The following is a 16,659-nucleotide window of genomic DNA, read 5'->3' on the forward strand; positions in this document are numbered from 1 at the left end:
CATTGGCTGATGAAGCCGCAAAGGCAGCTGTGCAAACGGCTTCCGTAGCTGCTATTACTCGTTCTAAAACGAAAATAGACAATCACTGCTTCAATAAAATACTAAACACATTTATTCTGCTGCCTTTTATGCTCAATTGTCCACCTTAGGCTTTGACTTTTGGAAAGACAACATTGAGACAAAAATTGTTTGGGGCACAAAAGATTGGCAGGTACAAGGTTTAGAAGCATTGTTGGGAGCCTGCATCATCCCAGAACAAATTATGTTCCTGAATGACACTGTTCAACGGACGTCTTGGCATTGCTAAGATAAAAGATTTAAACAAACCGCCCATATCAAAGCCCACACCTGATAGTAATTTAACTTCAGATGAGGTGGTAGACGTAAATTATATTTTACAACAGAACACATCCTGAATGGAAAAAATGGTAAATCTGGCCCACAGACACAAATAACTGTCAAGATAGATTCCTGAACAAGACACAAGGGTTTACAGTAACTCGGCCAGATCCAATATATATCCAAAGACAACATCCAGGGATAATAACTTATAGTGTAGGAAAACTATGCCTTGAGTGGCTACAGAAATCCACACTCCCGGAAATAAAACACTTATCTTTGCTTAAAGATGGCGTTGATTTACGAGAATTCTTACTTGAACCTCGTAATCCACGTCATAAACGTTTCATATACGCCTGTATATGCGCTGCTTACAATGAAGCTTAGAAAGTCACACAAATGGAAACAGCTGAAAGAATACGAGAAATTGATCGTATTCATTTAGAGAAATCCCTCTCTGTAGTTTACAATGGGTTAACAACTCTGCCGTCCAGAATGTATTCTTTGGACAGCATTGTATCCTCTGCCATAGACATAATGGAACAGGACTTGCTAATGTTACAACATGGCCAGTCTCAATTACGTTCTATAATGCTACTACGCTGGACATTGCAAAACCTTCATTCTGGCTATGTTCCCTGGCGTTAAATCAACACTACGTCACTGTTTACTGTATTTAACCTAAGGGAGAAACAAATCTCTTTGTCACAGAGGGGAGCAGACTATACGGTGCTGAGCATTGAAAACCTGGAGAGATTACCATTGACCGTTTCTGAGAAACCATCAGTTGAATGGATAATACATGGCACCATCACGATACCAGTGACGACTTTCCAGTTTCAGTATTGCTTAAACCATATACCAGCAGGCATGTATGAAAGGTTGGGTAAAGAATACATTAAGTCGACCTGGGATTTACCAAACGCACACAAATGTTGGAGTGGGGGAAAGGAAGTATTTCTTAGTGGTAAAAATTGTAAAAGCTCACTAAGCGGTACACTATTGTGTCACGGTATTAATTTACACGGAGCTAAACCTTCCAATAACCTTTCATGCCACCTGCAGGGTTCGCCCACAGCGGTGATAGATCCAATTTTCAGGCAGCTTTCCAATGGTAGCTACGTTATGTTAAATGATCACAGCTGTTGTGGAATGATGCCAAGAATAAGCTATCTTGTTACTGTGTCGGCCAGGGTCACTTGCTGTATGCAAGTATTATTCCCTAAAACTAAGACAGACGGGGAGTTGCCACTTTGGCCTCCACTGAACATCTCTTCTATACGAATTGATACTTTAAGCAGAATGAAAGCCATTCTTTTGCAAAAAACTGTGCCACTGACCTCGTCCAGAGAGACGTATGGTCTGCAAGTTGCAAGGTCCTCTGCGGAGATACATGCATTATCAACAAACTGCCCAGTACATTTCGCAGAAATGTTAGGTCGTTTCTTTAACATGTCCGATACCAGCGGTATTGCACATGTATTTAAGACTATTTTTCCGGGACTGTTAGCACCCTTTGAAGCAGTCCTGGGCATTTTTCCTAACTTCGTCCACTCTGTGTTCGGGGGCCTGCCTCTCATTTTGGGACTCGTAGCAGGGGTCTTATTTTTTATTCCTCCTGCTCCGTTATGGCAAATCCGGCCACCAGCGATACCCAAGTCAGCATGGAAAATGCACTCCAGGCCATGAGGTATCGTGAGAGAATAACACAGATCCTTGGCTTGGCTCGTCTGAATACCACATGGTTCCTGTCATTCAGACCAATCTGGCAAGATTGCATCTTACCTGTTCTTTGATGCCTGCTTTGTGGAGAGGAATGCGTGTTCGATGTCTGTCAAACACTACCATCGCTTATGCCAACGGATGCCGACGCATAACTGGGTCCGGTAACGGCTCATGTGTTGTGTAGCCCCCAGCTGCTACCAATCCTGATGACTGCATTCATTGAGATCTCACTGGCAAATCCAACTGGAGGTGAGCTACGCGGACCAACGGGCACACAGGTACCATCTGATATGAACTTTGCTAACACGGCAACCGACGCTGACGGCGATGCTTCACCTATGTACCCAATTGACCTTCTTAATGAAGTAGTCGAACTTTCATCTACTGTGGTAGACGATTTCTTTCCCAGCCTTGATTAATGTTTTCTCCTGACACCGAGAATAACTTTTGAAATTAGCACACAGCGTTCTTTCGAACTCTGAAATTCGACCTTCACGTTTTTCAAAACAAAAGCTACCAAGTGTGAGACTCTATTTTTTCGACAGATTTATTTGACCTGTTCCAAAAAAACAAAATAAACTTTGGCACAAAAAGTAATCTGCTTAAAGTAGAACTATTCTTAGAGAACAAGAATTCCTTGAACACTTCCTAGAAACAATATTAGCCTAATCCACAAACCAAAACAGTTTGTATGTTCTGCTATGGGTTGGTCTCGACCTTTTCCTTCTGGAACTAAGAGCCATTTCATAAATGTAAAATGTCATGATTCATTTAGTTAGCATTGCTAATATCATATCATATGCTTACAATGAAATCATTGCCTATAAATGTGTACTATACAAAATGCTCATTTTTCATGTGCAACCATTTCAAAATGTATTTTATGATTTTTTGGGGGTTGTAAACACATGCTCTAGATTATGTTTTAGTATTTACTCTTAGATGAACAGAATAGCGTGGAGTGGGTGTTATGTACCATTTTAGGACCCTATTGTAAGTTTCCCGATTCATGCCCTTATATAGGTATAAATCACCATATCCTTATATAGGCATAGAAATCCTAACCATATTAGGCATAGCTCATGCAGTCCAAATACGGCAGGGCTACTACCACTAGTTTCGAAAATCCACAACTATTTCTTGGTATAAATATGCCCACACTCGCCCAAGCAAACACATGGTAGTTTGGAGCAGTTCGACTATCTACTTGCCCGACGCGCCCTGCTCCAGCAAGTGCCGAAGGAAGCCGACCCTCCAGCAGACGCACTGAGAGAGAAGCTGTCTTTTCTCCTTCCGAGAAATCCAGCTCCAGTGTTTCCAAGCTACCCTTGCGGGTTGTTGGGAAATAGAGTCCAGAGACCAGCCTTCTCAATTCTAAACTAAGGTACGGAGCTGATTAGACCCTTCGAGAAATCTTGGGCAGATTCTTGGCAAAAGAATACTACATTTATGCTACACCTCACTTACTTCCTCCCTCGTACTAAGGTTAGGTACACCGGGGTAGGCATATTTTAGAAGCACCAGTTGAGTACTTTTAGCCTCTGTTATTTATGTATGTATTGATATATGGTTTAGGAACCATACAATGCTCTTACAATATTTTATTCTACTATTTAAACTGTACGTAGTATATTTTACAAACCGGTTTACTATTATAGCAGTTCATTTCTTATGCTTGAGAAAGACTGTTCAATAAAACCTTTTATTGAAAACACCCATCTTTCTACTGTCTCTGCACCTCTAGTGAAACGAAGCATGCACGATTGACTGAGTGAAATATCTATCTATTTATTGTTTCCACGACTCTGAAGATACATTTTATCTTGGGGAAACAAAGTTGTCATGTTTATGCAGTTGTCAGAGACTAATCCCTTCTTGTGAATTCGAGAGTTTCTAGTGACCTCTGATCTAGTTGGCACACACAATTAAGTCTAGTATATTCGATAGAGACCTAGTTGACCTCAGTACTACGTCTAATCTATAGGATATACTATTCCAGTGCGCGGAGCCTATTGGGAATATAGGAACTATACTAAACTTCATGCCAGTCTGACCAGATTCTGTCCTTTTTGCACAGCAATCAAGCTGGCAATTGGTATGACAGTATAAACCCTTCTACACATTATGAATTCAGAATCTTGATAGCAGTAATTTTTTGGGTAGTCTCCTGTTGGTACAGTATAATAGTCACCTTCCCCAACCACAATGGTACAAGGTATGTTTTCCTGGCTCAATCAGTTGCAAAGTTCTTGGTTGGAAAGTTTCGACTCACTAGATTTGGAGGTCACCCTTTGGTAATGATCTGTTTTAGTTTTTCCCAAGTATGGCAGGGTGAGCTTATGCTTTCGTTCACTATTTATTAAGCAATCTGTACTGTGCCAAATCCTGTCTGAGCCTAATTCTAACTTCATTAAGGCCCTGCTACCAGTGTTACTTGTGCTTGATGTCGATACATTGCATAGAATGAAACTCTCAAGGTCTTAAATGAGTATGTTGAACTATTTCGTAGGAGAGCAAGTACGCAAGACTCTCTACTGGACCTTTTGTTGCCTATTCTGTGCGTTGCAAAAGACTAGTGTTTGCAGTTCTGTACTGGTATTGCTTCCTCTCTCCAGCGTGTTGTACATCTCATAGAGGCCTCCTTATGTCTAGTAGGGGGGACCATGACAAGGCATATCCATCCCATCTAAATATGTATTTCCTTAAAGGTATTAGATGCCGTCCCATATTTTTCGCAGGGATTGACATTTTTGCTTATGCTTTCAGACATTTTGTTATTCAAAATCTTTGCCTAGTGTAGATGTCTTTATAGATATGGTGATCAGTGTCTACACCAACTCTCGCAAAAATTGTAGTTTTCTCTTCCAGCTGCATTGCTGTTGAGGACGAGGGACCTTTGGAGGAACAGATTGTTTGGTTCAAAAGCTCACATGGGAAAAGAATGAACTGATACGTTCATATAGTCTGAATTGTTTACGAATGCTTTGGTATATAGAGTTATTCTAGAAATTGCTTGTCTGATGAAGTTTGTACTCGGAAGTACCCAATCGGAGAAGGAGGCCACTATCTAGGCAATAAGGCACTCTTTCAAAGGCTATACAATTCAACTTTTTCCACCAAAGTAGTCCCATGTAGTCCTACAAAAGACAACTGAAGAGCTTAACTTGGTTACGTCCCCTAAACTATTACCACAACACTGTTTCCTAGTATTGTGCTGTCAGCACTGAAACGGGTGCTTTCAGCCATTGAACTGCCTTTTGAACTATCAAACTTTTATGTGCTCACGTTTTGAGCCTCTATTATTCAAATCTTTGGTTAGAAGAGGTTTCAAAATCGTGCTGTCAGATAAGTGTAGCCTTAAGAAATAGATCTCTCCTTTGAATAATGTTGGATCTCTTTAACCATTGCCAAATGCGTCAAACGTTAATAATAAACAGCTACTATTCTAAATCGTGATGCGTCAGGTAGGTTTAGCTATAATCACAGACTTTCTACTCCTCCTTTTTAAACCTCCTTCTTGTAAGCAGTTTTTCTATTTATTAGAAAGTGCATAATTGCCAAGCTACATTGTATTGTCTACATAATTGTACCTGCTGGCGAAAGGAACATTTGCGTAGTAGAACAGAGTTGGCATTCATCATTGGGTGCAACAATTCCAAAAGAGTTCAAATTCATGCTTAACAGCTTTTGCGAAAGTCGGATGTTATGAAGCTCTACTCTTACTGGACATTGTTTCATCAGGAAGTTACTTTTTGATTTTCCAATGTTCCTTTCATGAGTGCCTTAAACTACTATTGTGTGTGAAATTGATAATCTGCTCGGGAGTTAATATTTCGTTTTTAAACAGGCAGCTCGTTAACGTCCTTTGGATCTGAAACCACAACCAGTGCAAGTCTGTCCCAAAGCAGTGCTGTTGGGTCTTCTTTCACGTCTGATGCAAGATCATTAAAAACACAATTATCTCAAGGTAAGTGTTGCTTTTCTAAGTTGACCACTGATGTAGTCTATGGAATAATGTGTAAACCGTGATTCCTTAGTTCATTCTTAAATATGATTTTCAAATAACTTTGGTTTTGGGGCTATTGCAAGATGTCCAACATATTCCGAAAATCTACTATTTTCAATTTCTAAATGATGTTGTTTTGCTTGGTTATTACATTTTCAGTTTCCTGCATTAGTAGCGTTTTAAGACGGCAAGTGGCTATTAGTGGAAAATATAAATGTAAGTTCGTTCTATTGTGATTGTTGATGCAGTCTGTTATACATATTATAATTAGTCGTAGATTACAAGATTTCAGCTCTGTGGGTTGATGAGTTTGAGGAAATGGGGTGTATTATACGGTGCGTTTGTGAGACCTCACCTTGTAATACACTACCAACTAGTATTAGGACAAGTTAGGTTTTGTTTGTCAAACCTTAGCACAACCATGTGTAGCTGTGGCTTGGAGCAGTCCCGCTTCAACACAATTGTAAGGAATTAAAAAAGCAATAACACAATTGAAGAAATAAACTTGACTCAAGAAACCAGGCATCAATTTACAAAAATAGCTTTTTCTTTTAATGAATTTATGTACACCATAACAAAAAAGATGATCCTGCTGGTTCTGGAAATCTAGATATTTAAAGACTTTACACCTAACCACAAACCAGCATTGGCAAATTCAACCAATTTAACACTTAAAAACATTTGCAAAAGAAAGTTGCTTCAAGAATGAATGTGATTACTTGGAAGTAATTTGGACGACCAATTCCAGTGGGGAGACAGTCAAAGGGATCAACAAGGTCTGAAGAAACCATTACCTTGACAGAAAACAGTCTTAATCCCAGTTCTAGTGGTCCATTGCCATTGATTACTATGGAGTGGAATGATCCAAAGGATACAGGATGCTTCAGGGTGTTAAAGATGTTGTACAATCAATTGGGGCGGTATGGGAGCGTGAAAACGCGCCCTTGAATTTTTCATTAATTGCCACCACAAGATGCTTAGGTGGGACTCATTCGGTGTGCTATTTATGTTTACAGAAGATATGGGGTTGAGCCTGCCCAGACTCTAAATATGAGAGGAAGAAAGTTAGGCGTACTATGGCACAAGAAAATGATTACTCAGTTAAAAAAAACTGGGGTTGTTGTCTGGAGAGAGACTGGTGTAGTTGAGAAGACTGAAGAGGCCCAGAGGGAGCAGTATGTGTCTGACAATGATTCAGTGCTGACAAATATCCAGTATATGCAATCAATCAATCACGACATTTTTAGAGCGCACTACTCACCCGTAGGCTCTCAAGGCGCTGGGGGGGGGGGGGGGGTGCCGTTACTGCTCGAACAGCCAGGTCTTGAGCTTCTTCCTGAAGGCGAGGTGGTCTTGGGTCAGGCGCAGGTCAGTCGGGAGGGAGTTCCAGGTCTTGGCGGCCAGGTGGGAGAAGGACCTTCCTCCTGTTGTCGCTCTTCGGATGCGGGGGACTAGGGCGAGGCTGGTTGATCTGAGGTGGCGCTTGGGAGCGTAGAAGTTGATTCGGTTGTTGAGGTAGCTCGGGCCTTGGTCGTGAAGGGCTTTGTGTGCGTGGGTGAGGAGACGGAATGTGATTCTTTTCTTGACGGGGAGCCAGTGCAGGTCTCTCAGATGTCCAGGGATGTGGCTGTTTCGTGGGAGGTCGAGGATGAGTCTGGCTGAGGCGTTCTGGACCCGCTGGAGTCTCTTCTGGAGCTTGGCGGTGGTTCCGGCGTAGAGAGCGTTGCCGTAGTCCAGTCGGCTGGTGACGAGGGCCTGGGTGACGGTCTTTCTGGTCTCGGTGGGGATCCACCAGAAGATCTTCCGTAGCATGCGTAGGATGTTGAAGCATGATGAGGAGACGGCGTTGACTTGTCTGGTCATGGAGAGGGAGGAGTCCAGGATGAAGCCCAGGTTGCGTGCGTGGTCAGTCGGTTTGGGTGCGGTGCCCAGGGCGGGGGGCCACCAGGAGTCGTCCCAGGCGGAGGGCGAGGAGCCCAGGATGAGGACCTCCGTCTTGTCCGAGTTCAGTTTCAGGCGGCTGGTCGTCATCCACTCGGCTACGTCTCTCATCCCTTCGTGCAGGTTTATTATTTATTATTATTTGAGAGTTTTATACAGCGCGAACAAGATCTTTGCAGATATCAGAGCGCTTTACAAGTAAAAATACGAAGTAGAAATACAAAGTAATAAAGCGTATATACAAAGTAATATATGAGGTAGTTAGGTACAAGGTGCTAGTTACATAGGTAGGTCAAAGGACATGAGGTAGGTTACAGGTGTGGTAGTGTAGGTACACTGAGAGTAGACAAACAATTGCGTCAATAGCATAAAGTGCGACACCAAGGAGCATATACTTGCTTAAGCGTGTTTAGAGTATTTAGAGTTTAAAGGTGGGCCAAGTTGAGGTGGGTGTGTGCAGGATGTATAGTCCCACAGGTGCGACAGTAGAAGGGATGTAAAGATCGTTGAGGTGGAGAGGGTAAAGTGTGCAAAGTCAACCAGGTGCGTCAACACTATAAACAATATACATAATCAACCAGGTGCAACGAGCATTATAACAAAATACAAAGAGTGAGCGTATACAATTACGTAATAATACGGGTGGTACAATAGGCCAAGGTCGGTCAGGCCTTACAGTGCAGATTTATGAGTGATACGGAGTAATAGGTCATGTGTATTTTGCCATGAGGATCGCTTTAACTTCTTTCTTAAAGATTGTATTGGAGGAGATGAGTCTTGTTTCAGGAGGGAGTGAGTTCCAGATCCTGGGTGCCATTCCTGAAAAGGAACGTTTATACGTTTTTTCCTTCCGAAATCTTCGAGGTTTCAGCAAAAGATTGTTTGTGCTCCTAGTAGTTCGGGAGCCACCCGAAATTGTCAACTTTTGAGTGAGGTAGGCGGGTGAATTCAGATGCACAGCCTTGTGTGTCATGCATGCGATTTTCAGTTGAATTCTGGCTTCAAAAGGTAGCCAGTTCAGTGATTTAAAGTCCGGGGAGATATGCGAGTGTTTTTTTGAGCCTGTGACTAGTCTCGCTGCGGCGTTAAGGGACGCTCGTAGGGGTGCCGTTGTAGTTAGGGGGAGCCCGCAGAGGGCGGTGCTCCCGTATTCTATGTGCGGGATGACTATAGATTGAACTGCAGTTTGGAAGTCTTTGGCAGGAAGGAAAGGTTTAAGTTTTCTCAGGGTATTGATTTGGAAGTTCGCTCCTTTGGTTGCCTTGCTGATGTGCTGCTGCATGTTGAGATTGGTGTCAAGTGTTATGCCTAAAGATTTTGCTGAGTCTACTACGATGGGCTGTACATTTAGAGCCGTTAATTGCTTAAGCCATGTTTGAGCCGTGGATATTTTAGCGGGAGGTGAGATCAGGAGGAACTCTGTCTTCAGAGCATTGAGTTTGAGGTGATTCTCAGCAAGCCAGGATTGGGTGTTTCTGATCGTGGTGTTCAGCAGCATGATGTCCTTGGGAGATTGTATTTTGAGATAAAGTTGGGTGTCGTCGGCATACATGTGAAAGTGCACATTAGAAGCCTGTAACAACGTAGTGAGAGGTTCCATAACTAGGTTGAACAGTGTTGGGGAGAGGGAGGATCCTTGAGGGACGCCTAGCGATACAGGTACCGGAGAGGACAGCAGGTTGTTGCTTTTGATTCTTTGTGTCCGGTTGTGTAGAAATGAGGTGAACCACTTTAGAACAGTCCCAGATATGCCCATCCTTGTGTTTAACAGTTCGAGTAAGTTCTCATGTTTAACTGTATCGAATGCTGAGGAGAGATCCAGAAGGATGAGGAGACAGGTATCATTTTGGTCTAGGATTTGGAGGGCATCGTCCACTATGTGAGTCATGGCAGTTTCGGTACTGTGCCCTGCTCGGAAGCCTGACTGATGAGCGTTTAGGAGGTCAAACTTATCTATGTGTTTAGTCAATTGTAGTTGTACACATTTTTCCAACAGTTTAGCGAGAGTGGGGATGTTTGTAATAGGTCGGTAATTGTTTAGATCAGTGGGGTCTGCTGTTGTTTTTTTTAGTAGCGGTGTGACTTGCCCTACTTTGAGGGCGTTGGGGATGGATCCTTGTTGAAGAGAGCTATTGATAATCTTAGACCAGAGTGGGAGAAGCCAGGGGGAAAAGTCTTTTACAGCGTTAGCAGGAAGGGGGTCAGAGAGGTGATTGGAAGGTTTCAAGGCGCTGAGCAGTCTGCCAATTTCTTCTACGGAGTAAGTGTCAAAGGATGACCAAGTAGCATTGTTCTTAGGTTGAGGCACTGCTGTGTGTCGGGGGTTGGAGTACAGGATAGCGTCATTGAGGAGATCGCTTCTTATTCTCTCAGTTTTTTGGATAAAGAAGGCAGAGAAGTCTTCGCAGGAAGGAGTAACGTCCATGGCACTGATTGTCTGGGGTTGCTCTTTGGATTGTGTTCTGACTAACTCAAACAGTTTTCTTGGACGGTTTTTAGCTTGGGCGAGCTGGAGGCTGAAGAAGTCTCTTTTTGAGCGTTTTATTTTCCTGAAGTAGGCGTTTCTCTGTTTCTTTAGACTTTTTAGGTGCACTGCAGAGGGGGCTGACCTCCAGGTGCGCTCTGCCATTCGCATCGCCCGTCTATCCTCATTGAGGCTTCCGTCATACCATGGGTTGGAAGTCTTCTTGGACGAGACTCTTTTTAGTTGCATGGGCGCCACCTCATCGATTATTGTGGACATAGTATTTAGATAGTGGTCAGTCAGAAGTTGAACGTCTGTAACGCCGGGAGGGGGAAGTAGCCTATTGCCGCTGTTGGGTGGTAGGGAGTTTGGGTTGAGTTCTGTGTCTAATAAGGGCTTGATACTGAAAGTCTACACTTAGTGCCTCCAAAAGAGACTTATTGAGCTGAATAGATCCTCTGTCTTGAAGGGGGAGTGTGGGAGGGGTGGGGGGCGCAAAGTTTACTTGATGGCAAGAGAAAAACAATTGCTTGTCTAGGGAAGCAAAAGGAAAAATAAGCCTTCTGATATGAAAGAAAGGTTCAGTGTGAACTAGCCTTCATACTCCAAGTCGACCTTTAACAGCAGGTGTAATCGGAAGAAGATAAAGAAAAGATGGCCCATATCCCCCTTTAAAAGTGTGCACTGGCCCGTGACGTCAAAGTATGAGAGGAGTCTGTAGATTGCAAAAACAAGTCTCACGGCTGAAGTGGCAGCATTAGTTTAGAAAAATTAGTTTTTCAGTTGCTTTAAAATACAACTCGAAACGGGGATTTCACACACCCATATGGTGTATTTTATCAAAGAGGGGCTGAGCTTTGAAGGGACAACAGGAAATCTAAGGGTGCCCAAAACACTCGGCACCATCAACAAATCTCCCATGTTGCACATTACACATAAATCTATCAACATTTAGGGGGATGAGCCAAGTTTTATCTTTACGGACGGGGTTTGATGTCTATTCATATACCCTCCATGTGTATCTTTTGAAAAAGTAAAGAGGTTCGACCTCCCAAAGTGGTGCCTACAAGTGTTCAGGCAAAAAAATGGTATGTTTTTAGGACGTGCCTCTTATAAGGAACAAACTGGGAGCAGTTGGCAGGTACTCGCCAATTTGCTCATGGTTTCTTCATCAGCATTTTCCGAAACGAAAACCAACTCCCAAAATAGAAGTGAGAAGAAAGCTGTGTGTAAACTAAAGACCTTTTTGTGCACATCCAAAATAGTATGTTCCAGTTAAAAAAGGAGGCCTTCTCTGGCTCTCCGTGGGTTAAAATTGAGTTGCGGGAAAACACAAAAGATATATCTTTAATTTGTTGTGCCCATACTCATTTTTTAAAACATTCTCATTTTCAGACCTTTTTAACCTGAATGGCCGAAATGTTGCATTGCCTTTTTTATTTTGTGGCAATTTCATCAGGGCACGGGGGCCCAATTCCATCTTTTGGATGTGCCGGTCCTGTAGGTTTAAAAAGAGATAAAAGGAGACAACAAGTCACGTAGAGAATGTATAGGATATAGCCATTTTTCGTGGTATTCTTAAGGCCCGAATAGGTAGGCTGCCTTAGTATTTCTTGTATGATGTATTTACCAGGTGGACTCCTACCAGCACACCACATGTAAAATCAGGAGGACAGAATTATCTAGTTCGCCTGAAAATGGATATACACACATTTTCATCCCATGCGTCATACCCATTATTCCCCGCAATCCGTCGCTTAAATTGATCCGAAATACCCCAACGGACCTCTTGTTTTTGTAAGTGACTCTCAAAAAGTGGTTGTAAAATAGAGCCTTATGAGGCCTCCACCACGCTACTCGTAAGACTCCAGATCACGGTCATGCAGCAGGGGTAGTTTCATTATTCATTATCCCATTCTTTGATCAGTCATGCTGTTCTCATCAGCCTATTCCTCTATGCACTCACAACGTTCAGATTTGAAGCATCACTCACTGCCAAACTCAGCCTCTGGACCTTCTCTCAAACAGATTCCCAAAGTAATGTGCTTGGCTGATGTCCAGTCGTGTACGCACTGGACTGGCTCATGCCTGCAAATCTGGAAACAGGGAAACATCCCGATTCCATGGGCGCCATCTTAAAGTGGTGCCGGAGGAGACAGATGTCCATGAACACATCCGGTTTCTTTTTGATATTTTTAAGGACCCAGTGCGTGCAAGGATACTAACACCACGGGTAGATCAAAAATACAAACCTATACCTACAGACCCTGTCTACATTAAAGGCCAAGTTCCCTCAGACTCCCTAGTCGTTTCCAATGCTCGCTAAAGAGCAAACTCTCAAACAGGAGATGCCCCTCCTCCTGACAAGGAGTCCAAGCTTATAGATGCCTCTGGCTAAAGAGTACCAGCCAACACCCAGTCTCTTAGCAAGCTACGACAGGGCTCACTATGACAAATTGGAACAATTTGCTTCAATTATTGCCAGAGGAACATATACAAAAGGCACAAGAGTTAATTCAGGAAGAAAAACAAATTTCCAACGCTTCCATTTGGTGTGCTTTAGACGCAGCTGACACAGCAGCTCGCGCTGTCAACATTAGTGTTCTCCTAAGAAGTCACACCTGGCTATGGATTTCAGGGTTTAAACCTGATGTCCAGGCTTCCATTTTTAACTTACCTTTTGATAAAGAACACCTATTCTAGGACACCCCCGCGCCGCACGGCCACCAGCTGCTGCGTGTGCCTCCCCGCCTGACTGCCTCGCTGCCCGGCTGCCGCCGCGGACCACGCCCCCTGCCTGCGAGCAGCGTGGTCCGTGCTCGCCTGTCCTGCAGGCTTCTGGGCGCCGCTTCTTGCCCTGTGCCCCTGTTTTGTTTTATTGTTGTATTTGTTTTTATAGTATTGTACATTTGCTTTATATTTCCTGCCTTGTAGTTGCCCATCGTCTTTTCCCTCCCCGCTTCCCGCCACCACCGCTAACCCTGCCCCCTTTTCCTTCTGTACCCTCCCCGCTCCCGCCTCCCAGCTGCTCCGCCCCCCCTCGCACTTGGCCATATATGGCGACCGTGCGACGCAGGTGAGTGTGACCTAGTCTAGGACACCCCCGCGCCACACGGCCACCAGCTGCTGCGTGTGCCTCCCTGCATGACTGACTCGCTGCCCGGCTGCCGTCGCGGACCACGCCCCCTGCCTGCGAGCAGCGTGGTCTGTGCTCGCCTGTCCTGCTGGCTTCTGGGCGCCGCTTCTTGCCCTGTGCCCCTGTTTTGTTTTATTGTTGTATTTGTTTTTATAGTATTGTACATTTGCTTTCTGTTTCCTGCCTTGTAGTTGCCCATCGTCTTTTCCCTCCCCGCTTCCCGCCACCACCGCTAACCCCGCCCCTTTTTCCTTCTATACCCTCCCCGCTCCCGCCTCCCAGCTGCTCCGCCCCCCCCTCGCACTTCGCCATATATGGCGACCGTGCGAACGCGCAGTGGTCACGCGCAGCGAGCGCGCCGATTGTGCGCCGAAGGCGCGCCAAAGGTAAGCCCGTCTGCGCCCGTCCACGACCGGACCGCGCCCAGCGCCAGGACCCCTGGCCCCCACCGACAGAAGACGACCCGACTAACCTACAACGCCGCCGAACTCATCGCACTCAACACCGGCGGCATCCCGGGATGTCACCGAGCCACCCCGAAGCACACCCACGGACCCTTCAGCTGCCACGCCTGCAAGTTCACCTGCATCCGGACTTACCCTGCACCAGCACTCGCCAAGCCGAACACCAGCAGCAACCACCTCAAGTGCATCCTGCTCAACACCCGCTCCGTCCACAGACACGCCATCGAACTCTGGAACCTCCTCGACACCACAGCCCCTGACATCGCCTTCCTCACGGAGACCTGGATGAACGCCTCCTCAGCGCCCGCCATCGCCATCCCAGAGGGCTACAAGATCACCCGGAGGGACCGCACCGCCAACCAGATGGGAGGAGGCATCGCCATCATCCACAGGGACACCATCCGCATCACGACCAACACCGACGACACCCTAACCACCGCCGAACACCTGCACTTCCAGATCCACACCGACCCGAAGACCACCCTCAGAGGCACCCTGATCTACCGACCCCCGGGACCACGCACACAATTCAGCGAGGACATCGCCGACTTCATCAGCCCGCATGCCCTCCCCTCCGCCGACTACATCCTCCTGGGGGACCTCAACTTCCATCTGGAGAACAACAGCGACCGAAACACCATCACCCTGCTCGACAACCTCGCCAACCTCGGACTCAAGCAGCTGGTGTCCACCCCCACCCACCTCGCCGGACACACACTCGACGCCGTCTTCACATCCAGCAAAGACATCGCCTTCAGCCACGCCACAGGACTCCACTGGACGGACCACAGCTGTGTCCACTTCACCTTCAAAAGAACGACGATCCACCACCACCAGCAACAGGTTGCCCGAAGAAGCTGGAACAAGATCACAGCCGACCAGCTCACCGCTTCCCTGAGCCAGCACCCTCCTGCCGGCTCAGCGAACCCCAGCCAGGCCACCGACAACCTCACGAAGTGGATCAGCAACTGCGCGGACGAACTCGCCCCTCTGAGGACCCCGCCCAGCAGACCCGGCAGCAGAAAAGCCCCATGGTTCACCGACGAACTCAAGAGCTCCAAGAAGGACTGCCGAGCCCTCGAGAAAGTATGGAGAAGGGAACCAACAATGGACAACATGACCACCCTCAAGCTCGCCACCCGGAAACACCACCAACTGATCCGCGCCACCAAGAAAAATGCATACAAGGACCGGCTGGACAACAACGCACACAACTGCAAGGAACTCTTCAACATCGTGAAAGAGCTCTCCAACCCCAACGCCGGAAACAACGACATCACCCCATCGCAAGACCTCTGCAACTCCCTCGCCTCCTACTTCCACAACAAGATCGCGGACATACACAACAGCTTCAGCATCCAACCGACGCACGCCATGACCACAGCAATGCCACCCACCACCACCCTCCGCGCCTGGACTCCGATCAGCACCGAAGACACCGTCCGCACGATGAACTCCGTCCACTCCGGATCTCCGACCGACCCCTGCCCTCACCACGTCTTCAACAAGGCCGACGCCGTCATCGCACCCCACCTGCGGGACATTATCAACACCTCCTTCGACACCGCCACCTTCCCTGAGAGCTGGAAGCACGCCGAACTCAGCGCTCTACTCAAGAAACCTACAGCGGACCCCACCGAACTCAAGAATTACCGTCCCATCTCGCTCCTCCCGTTCCCGGCCAAAGTCATCGAAAAGACCGTCAACAAACAGCTGGCCGCCTTCCTCGAGACAAATGGATCCCTCGACCCCTCACAGTCTGGCTTCCGAGCCAACCACAGCACCGAGACCGCCCTCATCGCTGCCACCGATGACATCCGAGCCCTGATGGACAACGGAGAAACAGCGGCCCTCATCCTCCTGGACCTCTCAGCGGCATTCGACACTGTCTGCCACCGCACCCTAGTGCAGCGCCTCGGCAACGTCGGAATCCAGGAGAAGGCACTGGAATGGATCACCTCCTTCCTCGACGGAAGAACACAGAGAGTCCGCCTACCACCGTACAAGTCAGAGGCCACCGAAGTCATCTGCGGCGTCCCTCAAGGATCCTCGCTGAGTCCCACCCTCTTAAACGTCTACATGAGCCCCCTCGCGGCCATCGCACGCCAACACAACCTCAACATAATCTCCTACGCCGACGACACCCGGCTGATCCTCTCCCTGACCAACGACCCCGCCGCCGCCAGAGCCAACCTGCACGAAGGGATGAAAGACGTAGCCGAGTGGATGACGACCAGCCGCCTGAAAACTGAACTCAGACAAGACGGAGGTCCTCATCCTGGGCTCCTCGCCCTCCGCCTGGGACGACTCCTGGTGGCCCCCCGCCCTGGGCACCGCACCCAAACCGACGGACCACGCACGCAACCTGGGCTTCATCCTGGACTCCTCCCTCTCCATGACCAGACAAGTCAACGCCGTCTCCTCGTCATGCTTCAACATCCTGCGCATGCTACAGAAGATCTTCTGGTGGATCCCCACCGAGACCAGGAAGACTGTCACCCAGGCCCTCGTCACCAGCCGACTGGACTACGGCAACGCCCTCTACGCCGGAACCACCGCCAAGCTCCAGAAGAGACTCCAGCGG

The 16,659-nt window shown here is 46.8% G+C and overlaps 1 protein-coding gene across 1 annotated transcript in view; it reads left to right on the forward strand.

Annotated features, from left to right (window-relative positions):
• The window catches only part of LSM14A (LSM14A mRNA processing body assembly factor), a 282,041-nt gene that overhangs the window by 99,605 nt on the left and 165,777 nt on the right, over positions 1 to 16,659 (forward strand). Inside the window, exon 4 of the mRNA XM_078671505.1 lies at positions 5,912 to 6,031. Within this exon, the coding sequence (XP_078527631.1) occupies positions 5,912 to 6,031 (120 nt within the window). The remainder of the gene's footprint in view (positions 1 to 5,911; positions 6,032 to 16,659) is intronic.

Source organism: Lissotriton helveticus, chromosome 12 (genome assembly GCF_964261635.1).
Source record: "Lissotriton helveticus chromosome 12, aLisHel1.1, whole genome shotgun sequence".
Taxonomy (NCBI): Eukaryota; Metazoa; Chordata; class Amphibia; order Caudata; family Salamandridae; genus Lissotriton; species Lissotriton helveticus.